General features: G+C 41.7%; 2 protein-coding genes across 2 annotated transcripts in view; both read right to left on the minus strand.

Annotated features, from left to right (window-relative positions):
- Positions 1-15,000, minus strand: part of LOC138968656 (small ribosomal subunit protein uS3) — a 79,226-nt gene that overhangs the window by 4,504 nt on the left and 59,722 nt on the right. The window lies entirely within an intron of this gene.
- On the minus strand, positions 744-11,582 carry LOC138968649 (uncharacterized). Its single transcript, XM_070341240.1, has 3 exons — positions 11,161-11,582; positions 3,921-4,137; positions 744-3,377 (listed from the first exon to the last, which is right to left on the minus strand). Exons 1-3 carry the CDS (start codon positions 11,161-11,163, stop codon positions 2,905-2,907), a joined length of 693 nt encoding a protein of 230 aa, XP_070197341.1. The 5' UTR covers positions 11,164-11,582; the 3' UTR covers positions 744-2,904.

Below are 15,000 nucleotides of genomic sequence, written 5' to 3' on the forward strand. Positions count from 1 at the left end.
TTCGATCCACTAACTCGCATTACGATGAGGACGAACATTTTTTTAACAAAAATCGAACAAGCAAAACAAGAGTGATGTTGTACCAATGAACGAAATGTGTGAGACGGCAAACAATTATAACTATATCTGCAGTGATTGTATGGAGCATTTTGGTGAGGTCGTTCTGACGCATACATGTTGACGAAAATGTCTACACACACACACCGTTGTCACGAAAGAGTTTACAATCACCGAGGGAACTCGAAACAGATCGCTGAAGTCTTCACAATCTCACGAGAAGCAAACTACAGAACGATTTCCATATATCCTGTTCTGTGCTGGGCATTTCCAAAGAATACTAGACAATATTCTGCACACATGCGTCCATCTCCCTCAAAAGAGTTAAAGAGCACTGACCTCAAACGTTTGAATGATGGCACCATTTAACTACGATGACTTCACTTGTGCGTTGGACTCTCAAATGGATGATGTTCGAAAATAACGCTGTGTGGTGTGTATTGGTTTGGAACGAGTGAATACTCAGTATTACTTTTATTGAGGCACACCACGTGACATTATAGGCCAGTCACTGACTAGCTAGCAAGGGGTGTGTCTGAAACACGTGGATAAGGAGCACGTGTAGAAAGTTTGCCTCAAAAAAGCAAGAGTATTCACTCTTCCACAGCCCATACACACTTGACAGAGTTATTTCCCGAGTTCGTCTATTTATCACAGACACAAAGTAAAGAAACATCCAGGACTTTTTATGTTGATAGAATTTATTCTTTAAAATGTGCAGAAATGGCCATAAAATAATGGCAATCCATGCAGTCATTGCTGAAATACAACGCTTTTTGTCACAGTACCCCTCAAAATTGACGCAAAAACCTCCCGTTGTCTACTGCTCATTCGCTCTACACTTGCATCAGTGGACATAATTCAAGAGATACGCAAGATAGCAAAACAAAACAACCTGTTTTGGATAGATAATTGATTTGGCTTTCTCCTCGTATGTAAAACATTGCCCGGTTGCGCCTATTCTAAATTTGTTTTGATTTTTTTAATTGGTACCTGACGTTTTTAGTCAGGTCCACATTGGGGATACCCTTACTTCGGCGTGATACCTGTAACAAAATTTAATATTTGGTCCGAAAAGTGTGTCAGATAGATAAGTTAAGGGCCTTTAATATTAATAGCATATAAAGCTTGAATGAAATGACACGCGGGGAAGAAATGTTTTAGTTCATGTACGAAAATGGGTGCAATCATTTGTGTGCAGAATTTACATACAACAAAAAGTCCTTCGATCAAGTCACGTCGAGGTCCAACATGTTGAGGTTGTTAGAGAATTGTACTTCTCAAATCATGCGACCCTCTATCTATACAAACCGCATGGATCACAGCAAGTGTTCTTTAATTCGTCTAAGTCCCGTAGTTTCACGGTTTGCGAATAAGAACGTAAACATGTTCGTGATTCTGATAAATCAATCAAAAACACAGCCTGATTCTGAAGCAAGTCAGTCAACTTGACTGGCTTGTTTCGGTATTGGGCTAGGTTCTTCAGCCCTGACAGTCCAACAAATGGTAATAATAATAATAATAATAAAGTGTATTTATATTGCGCCTATCCCTTACAAAAAACAAAAATATTTGGCTCTAAGCGCATTACAACATGTGTAGAGACTTGGTACAATCAAGTCTGACAAATACAATAACACAATATACAGTCGGTCTCTTAGGTAAAACTGGGAAAAGCAGCTTCGACATTTAAACACTGCTACTAAAAAAATCCTCTAACAATGCATACTGCTTTACAATATGCATTTATGTATAAATATAGTTAAAGAACATCGAGTTAATAGGAATTAAAAAAGGAAATAAAACTATCTAGCGGACGACGAAGAAGAAGAAGAATAAAACTATCAATGTCAATGTATAACAAGTCATTCAACGTAAATGGCCAAAGAACAACAACAAAGCAATGATGAGTTATACTCAATGGCTAATAACGAGGCAGAACTAAATAGTATCGACACAAGATTAAAACAAAACATATTCCTGGAGACACATTTATACATGTATCAAATAATCAATATACAAAATACAGCCCTCGCACACTCGCACACACACGCCAAGGCACGTGTAGTCGCACTCATACACCGCGACAGCTATGGTGTACTTGCCTTTGGCTTGTGATTCTGAAAAGGTACTAGCCAGAGAGCAAACTTTACTAGCCAAACCAACAATTTGTTTCAGCAACTTTACTCGCATTTGGCGAGTAGATGAACATTTCTACTCGCCAGTAACATGTTTCTACTCGCCACTTTCAGGCCTGTTCTTCCTTTGTTATAGGATTTAAGAGCGTTACGTACAGAGTAAAGTTCTACATCCTATACGAAATCAAAGAATGCCGCCCTTTCACCATGACTCTCTGCGTGGTGGGCTCACTGTTCAGCTCCATTACGTTGTCGAAAGTTCTTGGCTCTGGGGAGCCGATAATCGTGTAATCACAGTGACGGAAAGTCTGCCAGTCCTAACCCGACCACACAGTTTGAGAGTCTCCCAAATCCAAGACTTTCTGAGTGTTCGCTCCCTGTCGATCTAGAACTACGCTCCGAGACTGAAGGGTACACAGTCTCTGGTACGCTGTCGAGTTAAACCTTTGACCTTAACCCTGTTCTGAAGCTCGACGACCTGGCCTTGTAGCCCTGAGCCGAGGTGCACGAAGCGAAAGTATGTGAAACCTAAAAGGGAGAGAACAAACCGCGGGGTCTGATTCGTTGACATCACAACAAATCTCAATTTCAACCAATCCAACACCGCGGCTGACACCAACCCGGTTGGTAACTTCGTCGTGCTCCTTGGCCCTGGTGAGAAGCAGACAGGCCGTACGTCCCATGTGCGCACAGTCATGCTGCGAGGCTCCTAAATCCTGGATGAAATGGAAGGCTGGAGCTCCTCCACGGTGACTCGCTGCGTGTTGGGCTCGCTACTGACCTCCAGGATACTCTCAGAGATCCTGCCGGACCGCGACTCATCACTGCAGTAGCTGCTACCGGACCCCTTCAAGTTGCCCGCGGTCATGCTAAGCCTATCCGTCCCGCGCGACTCTGACGGCCTGGCCGTGTAGCTCGTGCTTAACCTAGAGACGATGGACTGGCGAGACTCAAGCGGCCTTGACCCGTGGTTGACCACTCCGGGGGCTAGGGCGAAGAGCTTGGAGTGTCTGCTGTCCACGCTGCGGGAGCTGAGTCCCACTGACCGCGCCGTTCCGGCCCTGGACGGCCTTGGCGTAAAGCAGCTGGACAGTGTCCGGTAGAAGTCACTGTAGTTGACGTGGTCTGGTGCGGCGTGGCGCTTCTCGTCAAAGCTCATCAGCGTCTTCTCTGTCTCGATGGCTGCAACGGATCGAGCGAAGACATTTTGGTTACAATGAGAGATCCGTATAGTTACTTCAGGATATTGCTGAAGAAAAAAAATACAAGAACAAGACCCACATACCATCTTTTATAATGTTTTTTCGTAACCACACACAATGTCTTGATGTAAATTACCCAAGATAGAAAGAATTCTTCCTCTCGCCAAGCCGACTAATATACGTCCATGATTGTAGGCTTTGGACGTGATCCGTTCACGTGCGGGACCTGATGAGTGATGTGAGCCTGATCGAGGGCAACGCTTTCCGGCCAGCCCTGACAATGATGAACATTAATTTGTAAACAAAACGCAGTTTTGAACTCATTGCAAGAAGGTCAATGAAATTTGGTATCATTTCAAACGGGTAGCTGCCTGAGGCATGTCTAAAAGTGGAAGCTCCGTGCACCTTCAAGTGTCAAGGACAGCAATTAGCGGCATGTGTCTGGTAGGATGGTCTCATGCTACTTCTATGTGATTCAGATGTTCTAAACGAGGAGGAAGGTAACTATGTTCGCTGAACTTACTCTCAATAGTAGGCAGACTATTGTGGACTTCTGTGGTGGTGCTCTTCAGTTTGCCAAAGAGTTTGAAAGTCTCCACCTGGAAGTTGACAGAGGATTTGGGCGGTTTCAATATGGCGCTGGTCCTCATTCTGTTGGGGCGACACCTGGTGGTAGTGTCTATAGCACGTGGAGTCCGTCTCGGCTGCCAGAAACCATAACTGGCGGAAGCTGCCCCTGCCTGGTGAAGTCAGGAAATTAGAACGGAACTGATTTTGGAGCAGGTTAATGGATTTGTTCAGTTACAAGGCCGGATTAACTGTCTGTGCTGGCCGTACGCACGTATGTGTGTGTGTGTGTGTGTGTGTGTGTGTGTGTGTGTGTGTGTGTGTGTGTGTGTGACGGTGTGTGTCAGTGTGTCTGCGCTAACACAAAGACAGACAGACAAACACAAAGGAACACACACACACACACACACACACACGCACCCACACACTGGCGCACACACACACACAAACACACACACACCCACAACCATACACGCACACACGCACACACAACCATACCCACACACACACACACGCACCCACACACACACACACGCAAACATCCATACCCCCACACACACACACACACACACACACACACACATACATTCATACTGCGGCCCCCTCACACACACTCACACTCACACACACACAAACCATTACATTACATGCATAATAATGGACATTTGCTATAGCGCATAATCATATGTATAGGTTACAACACGAGTGGTTTTTTATATGGCTTGTATTTCAGTCAAGACCCAGCGGATGAATATCATCGGGAGACACGAGCCTCTGGCGAGTGGCTCTCGATTGATATTCCCGCTGGGTCTTGACTGAAATACAAGCCATATAAAAAACCACGAGTGTTGTAATCTGTATATCCCATTCTACCATCAAACACAAAGTGTAGACTACTAGCGGCACTGTTGCGATCTGTGCAGGGTAAAACTGTTGCCAGCGAGACTTAGCCCTTTTGCAACCTTAAACTAAGTGACCGTCGCTGAAAAAATAAAACGAATGAGTGCATCGATAAGTACGCGGTAACACTACTTTCAGACCATTTAAAAGCTTTAAGTAAAGGTTCATAAGTTGCAAGAAAGTAATGAAGTCGAATAGAAATTAATTTAGTTGAAGCGCACAATTCTTTTGTTTTGCGTTTCAGGTCGGCAGAACGGGCGAAACGGGTTTGGGACCCATTTGGCTTACTCGATTCAGAATCGATTCCACGTTGTTTTTCTCGAACGTGTGTAATTAGGCTTATTGACAGAGAAGCAAATTTTAGGGAACAAATATGTAGGTTTAGATTTAACCATTTGCTCCCTATTTGAAATGTATCTACGTGATAAACTGTTTTGCGAGTGTGTTTGCATGGATGAACTTAAACTGGTATGGCTTTGAGGAAAACGCGACCGACACGTCTGTCACCGCCGATTGATTGCATTTTGAAGGAATATGACTGGATTACGGAAAAATATGTGGACTTACTGCAGAGCCAGGCAAAAGAGTAGACTTGCTCGCAAAACACGTGAAACAGCCGATGTTTGATAGCTGAAGGCGCACACCAAAACACACTACCGACAGATTCTCAAAAGTCGTCTGCTAAGGATGCAAGGGGAGGGTACTCGTGTTTTTGTTTTGGTTCGCTAGCATCTGGTTATCTTGTAAGTTGAATGTTCGTTTTTTTCGACCTGCATTGCTTTCATAATGAAAGAAACTTTTGCTTATTGCATCTCATACATCAGATCAGTTCTGAGATTCATTTTTGCGTGCAACTGATATGGTTTTCTGAGCCGTGCAATACGATTTTAGAACTTCATACAAATGTGTCACATTGTTCGGCGCGAGGTCAAAGGTCGGGAGGAAAGTAGTCCTTTGCCCAAATCGGAATCTGCACTATCATATATTTTTTGGAGTCCATGATGTATTTATTGAGCTATAAAAATACAACATATATACCCATACTGAAGTAACAGAGACAAAGAAGGGAGGTCATGGGATATATATATATATATATGCTCAATGCGCTTTGTGATAACTATGTTACCTATTAATGCCGTGTGAGATGGAATTTTTTACACAATATATCACGCATTCACATCGGCCAGCAAACCTCAAGCCTATTTGGGCGAGCATTCACCTTTCACGGCCTTTATTCCAAGTCACACGGGTATTTGGTGGACATTTTTATCTATGCCTATACAATTTTGCCAGGAAAGACCCTTTTGTCAATCGTGGGATCTTTAACGTGCACACCCCAATGTAGTGTACACGAAGGGACCTCGGTTTTTCGTCTGATCCGAAAGACTAGCACTTGAACCCACCACCTAGGTTAGGAAAGGGGGGAGAAAAAATTGCTAACGCCCTGACCCAGGGTCGAACTCGCAACCTCTCGCTTCCGAGCGCAAGTGCGTTACCACTCGGCCACCCAGTGCATGTGTATATTTTTGAACCACGAGCTGAGAGCTACAGAAGTGTTGTTGTTTTTTGTTGTTGTTGTTTTCTAATGGAAAACCGTTACCCATTGGGAACTCTGTATATATATACATTCTTTACTTAATCTTGTTTTTGAACCCTCTTTACAAAATTTACCCTTGTTTTTTCTCCTGTCTTTTTGTAGCACAATTCTTCCCAGACCAGCCCGCAGATACACCCTCCCCCTGGCCATTTTCTTGTTCCTGATCCTGATAGGATATGTCAGTTAATTTAAGCATGTACAGGGCCAGAATTGGGTGTTTCTATGGAAAAGCAGTAGTTCTCTGTCGCAAACTTGCTTTCTTATGTGAATCTTCTGTGTTATCATTTGTGATTTTAACTTCCCTTAAATCATCAGCCCGTGTTCCGTTATCATTGTTAGTTTTTTGTTGTGTTACCTTCAGCTTTAAAAACTGGTCGGCTTTATTAACCAATACCAAGTTGTCAAAAACAAATAACGTTGATTTTAATGACCCGCAGTCAAGTCCTTCTGTAATCCCGTTTGCACAGTCGACGTTGTATTTGTCAGGTGATGTAGAAAAGAACCCAGGTCCTGAACACGAGCATGAAATCAGTGTCGTACACATTAATGTCAGAAGCCTTAGGAATAAAAATTAATTTATTGCAGCCTGAAGTTCAACGGCACGATGTCTTAACACTTTCGGAGACATGGCTAGCGCATTCTGATGATAACTCCTCATTATTGATTCCAATTTTCAGTTCGACTTGACCGTCCAGACCATCCTTATGGCGGAGTAGCAATCTATGTAAAAAAATTTATTTGTATTATAAACCCCGCCCTGAGTTTAACGTCGTCGGCCTAGAAGCCGTGTGGGTCGAGATAAAATTGAATAAAGAAAGTATTTTGATAGGTTCATTTTACCGTCCACCGAATGGAAATGTTCAATATTGGGAATTAGTGGACGAAAGTTTAAGAAAAGTAAATAGTCAAGTGTTGAAGTTTGTGATCTGTGGTGATTTTAACGTTGATTTTATAAGTTCTCCCTCTCACAATTTTTTCAATATGTTGCATTCATATCAGCTCTGTCAACTTGTCAATGTTCCGACACGTATAACTGAAACAAGCAGTACCTGCATAGACCTTATAATTACGCAAACGCCACAAATAATTTGCCACCAGTTTGCAGCGATCACAGCGTACCACGGGCGATATTAAAAAGTACTGTAAATGTGAGTAACTCCTTTAAACGAACTATTTTCAATAGAAGGGTTTTGTAACGCTCTTTCACAAGTTGATTGGACAGGTATGGTGACGAATGAAATGTTTAATGATAGTATTGATGTTTTTAGTAGAACTTTTATGAATGTTGCAAATCAGTTCATGCCTGTTAAAGAAGTTATTGTACGCCCTGAAGACGCACTCTGGATTACCCCAGAAATCTTAAAGTTAATCGACGAGAGAGATTAAACTCACCTGAGAGCAAAAACGAGTAACTCTTTAGAAGATTGGCTGAGTTATCGTCAGACGCGTAATCGTGTTACAGCAGCTAAGCGAGACAGAGTCCAGCAATTTTATATTGAGTTAGACGAACGCATTTCCGACCAAGGCTCCTTTGGTACTAAGAGAGAAATTCAAGTTTTACGCCCTCACGGCAAAGCAATTAGGGTTTTAACCCGACTTTAGATGAGATATACAAGTGTATGTGTGTTTAGGTGGTATCAGCCATCTGCACTTATGGCAGAATGACCGAGGTCTTTTACGTGCCACTGTGGTGACACGGGGGTGGGAGATGGATACCGTCTCTGGGTCTGCACATAAAGTTGACCTGTGTCCGTCCCGGCCCGGATTCGAACCAGCGACCTTTCGATCACAAGTCCAGTGCTCTACCACCTGAGCTACCCGGGCCCCCTTTGGTACTAAAAAGTAGTGGCAGTTGGTAAATTCATTCATGGACAAGAAAGGACTTGGTGTTGATGAAATTCCTCCGATTAATTTTGAAGGCAAGATTTACCAGTCAAACCAGGAAAAAGCTAACGTTCTGAAAAAAATTGTCATCCAAAATTCCGTTCTTAAAACGCCAGCCGACAATTTGTCTCAAGCTGATTTTTTCGACAGCGAACTTAATGAGATTTATCTTACAGTCGACGAGGTTAAAGAGGTTATTAAAGGCCTTGATAAAGGTAAAGCCACTGGTCCGGATCTTATTCACAATAGACTTCTAGTTGCTGCTGTTGACGCCATATCAGAACCCCTGACATAATTGTTTAATAGAAGCCTTAGAGAAGGTCCTAGTTTGTGGAAGACGGCTCATGTCACTCCTATTTACAAAGCCGGCCCAGCAGATTGTTGTAACAATTATCGACCAATTTCATTATTAAGTTGTGTTGGGAAGGTAATGGAGCGCTGTGTCCACAGCCATGTTTACACCTTTTTACAGCGAAATGATATATTAACACCGGCACAGTCGCACGGTTGGCCTAGTAGTAAGGCGTCCGCCCCGTGATCGGGAGGTCGTGGGTTCGAACCGGCCCCGGCCGGGTCATACCTAAGACTTTAAAATTGGCAATCTAGTGGCTGCTCCGCCTGGCGTCTGGCATTATGGGGTTAGTGCTAGGACTGGTTGGTCCGGTGTCAGAATAATGTGACTGGGTGAGACACGAAGGCTGTGCTGCGACTTCTGTCTTGTGTGTGGCGCACGTTAAATGTCAAAACAACACCGCTCTGATATGGCTCTTCGTGGTCGGCTGGGCGTTAAGCAAACAAACAAACAAACCGGCACAGTCAGGATTTATTCCTGGTGACTCTACCATTTGTCAACTGGCTTCTATTTATGACGAGTTCTGTTTAAATTACGATATGGGAATTACCACTCAAGCTGTTTTTTGTGATGTGTCAAAGGCATTTGAAAAAGTCTGGCACAAAGGGTTATTATATAAACTGGAACTAGTAGGAATTAGAGGACAATTGTTGAAATGGTTTCACGATTATTTAACAAATCGCCACCAGGCGGTTGTTATTAAGGGTGCCAAGTCTGCATTAAAATGTATCCCGGCAGGTGTTCCACAAGGTTCTGTTCTAGGCCCTTTGTTTTTCCTGATATATATATATATATATTAACGACATTGTGAATGATACTGAATCTGTTATAAAGTTGTTTGCTGATGACACGAGCATGTCCATGTCCTTAGAAGATCCAACTAGACGAGCGCAGATTTTGAACGCAGACCTAAATAAAATTAATACCTGGGCAAAACAGTGGAAAGTTAAATTTAACGAAGCAAAAACGGAACTGTTAGACATAAAACGTGATAATATACCAACCGAACCAATCATTTTTAATAATATTGTTTTGGAAAACGTGAACCAACATAAACATCTTGGCGTAATCTTGCAGAATAATTGTAAGTGGGACTTCCAAGTGAGAAGCATCGTAAAAAAGGTCACCTTATTAATTAATTGTTTAAGATATTATAAATATAGATTAAATCGTAAAAGTCTGGAAACTATGTATAAATCTTTCGTTCTTCCACATTTTGACTACGCAGACATCCTATGGGACAACTGCACCGAGTACTGGTCAACTGCACTGGAAAAATTACATTTGGAAGCCATTCGGACTATAATCGGTGGTGTGCGTGGCACCAGCCACGAAAAACTGTATGAAGAAAGCGGATTTTGTAACCTAAAAGAAAGACGGAGCTGACACAAATTAAACTGATTTGATATTACAAGATGGTATATGGCAAATGCCCTCATTACTTATCACATCTCTTGCCACCTTTAACTTCTGATGTTAACCCCTATCATCATAGAAGACCATTAGAAAGAAGAGTCCCCATGTGCAAAACTGAATTATACCGTCGATCTTTTATACCATCTACTACTGTCCTGTGGAACACCTTGCCAGACAACATGAAAACAACTAACTCAATCAGCGATTTCAAACGCTATTTATCTACTCCTGATGATAACGTACCTGCCTATTATTACTGTGGTAAAAGACTGGAAGAGATTCACCACTGCAGAATGCGCCTGAACATGAGTAATTTGAATTCTGACCTGTGCAAACGCCACTTACAGGAAAACCCACAGTGCGCAGAAACAGCTGACCATTATTTGACACATTGTCCTTTGTACGTAGATGCTCGCCTGTCTACAATAAACGCACTTCCTGTAAATTACAGACATGTTGAAATATTGTTAAATGGTAGCGAAAACCTTTCTCTTTGCATCAACAAGCTTATTTTTGAAAGTGTCCAATCGTTTATCCATGAATCTGGTCGTTTTTGTTGATTTGACTCAGTACCCATATTCATGCCAACAACCCTTATTTTTATATGCATTTTTCAAATATATATTTAGCGAGCTACTGCTTATTTGCCACAGGATTATGGTTTGTAATGTACTATGTATATTCTTTTTTTTGTATGCACTAACCACCTTCATCTTTTATATGTACCTACCGTTCTTTCCTCCCACCTCCACCCTCCCCCCTCTTCCTCCTGCTAGCTTTTTCTTATTCTTTCTGATTTCCTTTAACTATGCTTTTCATCTAGATAGTTCCACAATTTATAAGTAATGCTTGTCCGACATCATATTATTTTGTGTTATTTTCCTACTACGTAGGGCGCGTAATATAAGCGTTCGCTTGAGTTCGTGTCCCTATTGTTTATCGTTGTATTATTGTATCATGTTTGATTTAATAAAACATTGTTTAAACCAAACCATTACACTCATATACCCCCACACACACTCGCAAACATACAAACCATATACTCACCATTTTAAAAATTCTCCTCTTCTGATCTAGTCACACACTCCAGAAAATCCACAGCGCACACACCACACCTCCAAAATCTTCAGTCTTCTTCCTTCACAGTCAATGCAAAAGGGGGTCTTTGTGTTTAGCGTATCACCAACTCTTGTCCCAAATAGAAATAGTTTCTGTGAGGACGTAAACTCCCCCCTTTAGTTTCGGGGTCTTTGTTCCAAACTTGCAATATTAGCCTACCCGTCTATGGCAGACCAGGGTGTTTCCTTTGTGCTGTCTTTGACGGAAATCATGTTGGACACACAGGAATTGAGCAGATAATCGTGCTCGATATATTTACCTCAAGTTATTTGACAGGTGCAGAGTGTCTTTGATATAAGTCATTCCAATAAGTCGGCGCTGGTGCAGATATGAAACGAGGCTCAGGAGAAGTTGTCCGTCATTGTTGCCTGGTGAAAGAAGATTTAATAATAAGCTGTGTATAGTGTTGTTTTGTGTGTTGTTTTTACATTCTGTCAAGTTTTGACTAAATGTTTTAACATAGAGGGGGAATCGAGACGAGTGTCGTGGTGTATGTGTGTCTGTGTGTGTGTCTGTGCGTGTGTGTGTGTAGAGCGATTGAGAGTAAACTACTGGACCGATCTTTATGAAATTTTACATGATAGTTCCTGGGTATGATATCCCCAGACCTTTTTTTCAATTTTTTGATAAATGTCTTTGATGACGTCATATCCGGCTTTTTGTAAAAGTTGAGGCGGCACTGTCACACCTTCATTTTTCAATCAAATTGATTGAAATTTTGGCCAAGCAATCTTCGACAAAGGCCGGACTTCGGTATTGCATTTCAGCTTGGAGGCTTAAAAATTAATTAATGACTTTGGTCATTTAAAATCTGAAAATTGTAATTAAAATCATTTTTTTATAAAACGATCCAAAATTACTTTTATTTTATTCTTCATCATGTTCTGATTCCAAAAACAAATAAATATGTTATATTCGGATTAAAAGCAAGCTCTGAAAATTAAAAATATAAAAATTATGATTAAAATTAAATTTCCGAAATCGTTTTAAAAACAATTTCCTCTTATTCCTTGTCGGTTCCTGATTCCAAAAACATATAGATATGATATGTTTGGATTAAAAACACGTTCAGAGAGTTAAAAAGAATACAGAAAAGCGTGCTATCCTCTTCAGCGCAACCGCTACCGCGCTTTTCTGGATTGTTAATTTCACTGCCTTTGTCCCGAGCGGTGGACAGACGATGCTACGAGTGTACGGTCTTGCGGAAAAAAATGCAATGCGTTCAGTTTCATTCTGTGAGTTCGACTGAGCTTGACCAAATGTTGTATTTTCGCCTTACGCGACTTGTTTTCTGTTTGTGTGTGTGTGTGTGTGTGTGTGTGTGTGTGTGTGTGTGTGTGTGTGTGTGTGTGTGTGTGTGTGTGTGTGTGTGTGTGTGTGTGTGTGTTTCACATGAGTTTAAGACACGTTACTTTCTTTTTCTCTCTATCATTTCTTTTACTTCTTTCCTAAGCAGAAGCTGACAAGTTAACTTAAATACTGTCGTAGAATTGACACTTATAATACGGCGTGTTTTCTTGTGTTAATTGCACTTGTTCGTCAAACTTTTTCTCGAAAGAAACCAACTGTTGTACAGTACAGTAATTGTGTGGTTAATGATTTAAGCCCTAATTAATTAATTTGTTGTTACAAGAGCGACATGACGCAGGCGTATAAAGTTCCGCGGAAATTCTTGGTTTTATGTCCCCGCGGACAAGTCAATAATTATATGTTGACATAGTGACTGCACTAATGGGGAACATGTGTTCCATAGGGTACTGTTTACTGGGGAAGAAGCATTTCCTAATACGAGTTACAGTTACGTAGCTGAAAATTAGAGCGGTAATCTTACTCCTGTGTTACATTGTGGGGGGGGGGGGGGAGAGAGAGCAAAGGAGGGAGAGAGAGAAATCGTGAGAGGGAGGGAGAGGGGGGGAAAGAGAGGGGGAGGGAGGGGGAGAAAGAGAAATCGTGAGAGAGAGGGCAGGGAGGGGGGGGGGGAGAGGAGGAGAAGGAGAGAAAAAAATAGTGAAAGAGAGAGAGTGAGAGAGCGAGAGTGGGTGAGAGAGAGAGAGAGAGAGCGAGCGAGAGAGAGACAGAGAGAGACAGAGACAGAGACAGAGAGAGCGAGAGAGACAGAGACAGAGAGAGAGAGACAGAGAGACAGAGAGAGAGAGACAGAGAGAGAGACAGAGAGAGAGAGCAATGTAAAACAATAGATGTTTACTCTTCTGCCTGTCTCAATAGACAATAATTGTTCTTTTTCATTTTGTTTCACTGAAAAACAAGGTGGAATTTTCCTATAAACGAAAAAGAGAAAAAATTCTAGCAGTTACCGATACGTTATTCTTCGGCTTTTTTGAGCATTTTCACAATTTGAAAAAAAAAGTGTCGTTTGTGTACCGTGACTTGACACAGACAGGCACTGCAGAATTAGTCCTCGAATGTATGCTCACGCTAGTTCTTATCTAGACACGCGATTATCTGCTTAAATATATCTTGGGGGTTGCCTGACTAATTTTACCTCACACGTCGTAGGAGATCATAATGACACTTTATATGACTTCGAAGAGTTCCGTGCGCTTCAAAACTGTACACAAGTCACTGAACGTATTTTAACGCTGAGGGGAACAAAATTAAGCTTTAAGTATTCATCTGATTCAAAGTAAAACGCTTTCTTTCTTTCTCCACTTTTAAACACTGTTATTTATTTCTCATCCTTGATACGTTCATAATCGTCGTATGACTAAATATAGCTTTAAATGTTAAGCTAAAACGAAGTAAAACACTTTCTCTCTTATTCCACTTGTATACACTGGATTTAAAATCATGTGCTTGAAATGTTCTGCTATCCCAAGGAAAAACACTTTCTCTCTTATACACACTGGATTTTGCACATCCTTAAGTCGAAACAGGAATCACAAACTCAGTTCTGATTTATACACTGGATTTAAAATCACGCTTCAAACTTTCAGCTTCAACATACACAAAAATCGTATGCTTGAAATGTTCTGCTAAAACAAGGAAAAACACTTTCTCTCTTACCATCCCGAAGAAGGCAGTAACGTGCCGAAATATTGATTATAGATATAAACGTACCTAACCTGGTTACTGGTGTGTTTTCATTTTATTTAAACACACCGGATTTGTCACATCCTTGAGTAAAGCTGGGAACACAAAATCAATCCTGATTTAGTGTCTAGATCGTCGACACAAGTCTGGTAGTCCAAGAACAAAGGGACGACAAATTGGTATATACTCCTCACGGTAGGCTGAGAATTATTCCCAGAGCGGCCGAACAATAAAATCACAGCCCCTGCGCTGCCTGCCCTTGTCTCTATATGCCGTACCCGCTCTTGTTTTTGTTCAGTATACTAATCCGGTCTTACAGACTTACCACGGAACCCAGGTCTAATTCCTGACTCAACAGCTTAAAAGCAGTTTCTTCTTTCGTCCACTGCAATTGGCTTTGTATGTTACTCAACTGTCCCATTGGAGATTCGCTTGATTGAATACTGGGTGCAGACCTATGAAAAGGCGCAGGAAAAAGAAATCTTGTGTTTAAACTTAAATACATGAATGTCAGTCTTTAACTATAATGATCTGTAAGAATTACTTTTAGGTACAGGCGCGTGAAAAAAGCACGAAGGTCCTGTCTCTAAATTAAGCAATGGCGCAAAGGGGTGGGATATGTGTGGGGTGTGTGTGTGTGGGGGGGGGGGGGGGGTGGGGGGTGGGGGGAATATCTAAGATTCCTGTATTTGCGGGTTGACCTATGAAGTTCAGCTT

The sequence above is a fragment of the Littorina saxatilis genome, linkage group LG6, assembly GCF_037325665.1.
Source record: "Littorina saxatilis isolate snail1 linkage group LG6, US_GU_Lsax_2.0, whole genome shotgun sequence".
NCBI classification, from domain to species: domain Eukaryota; kingdom Metazoa; phylum Mollusca; class Gastropoda; order Littorinimorpha; family Littorinidae; genus Littorina; species Littorina saxatilis.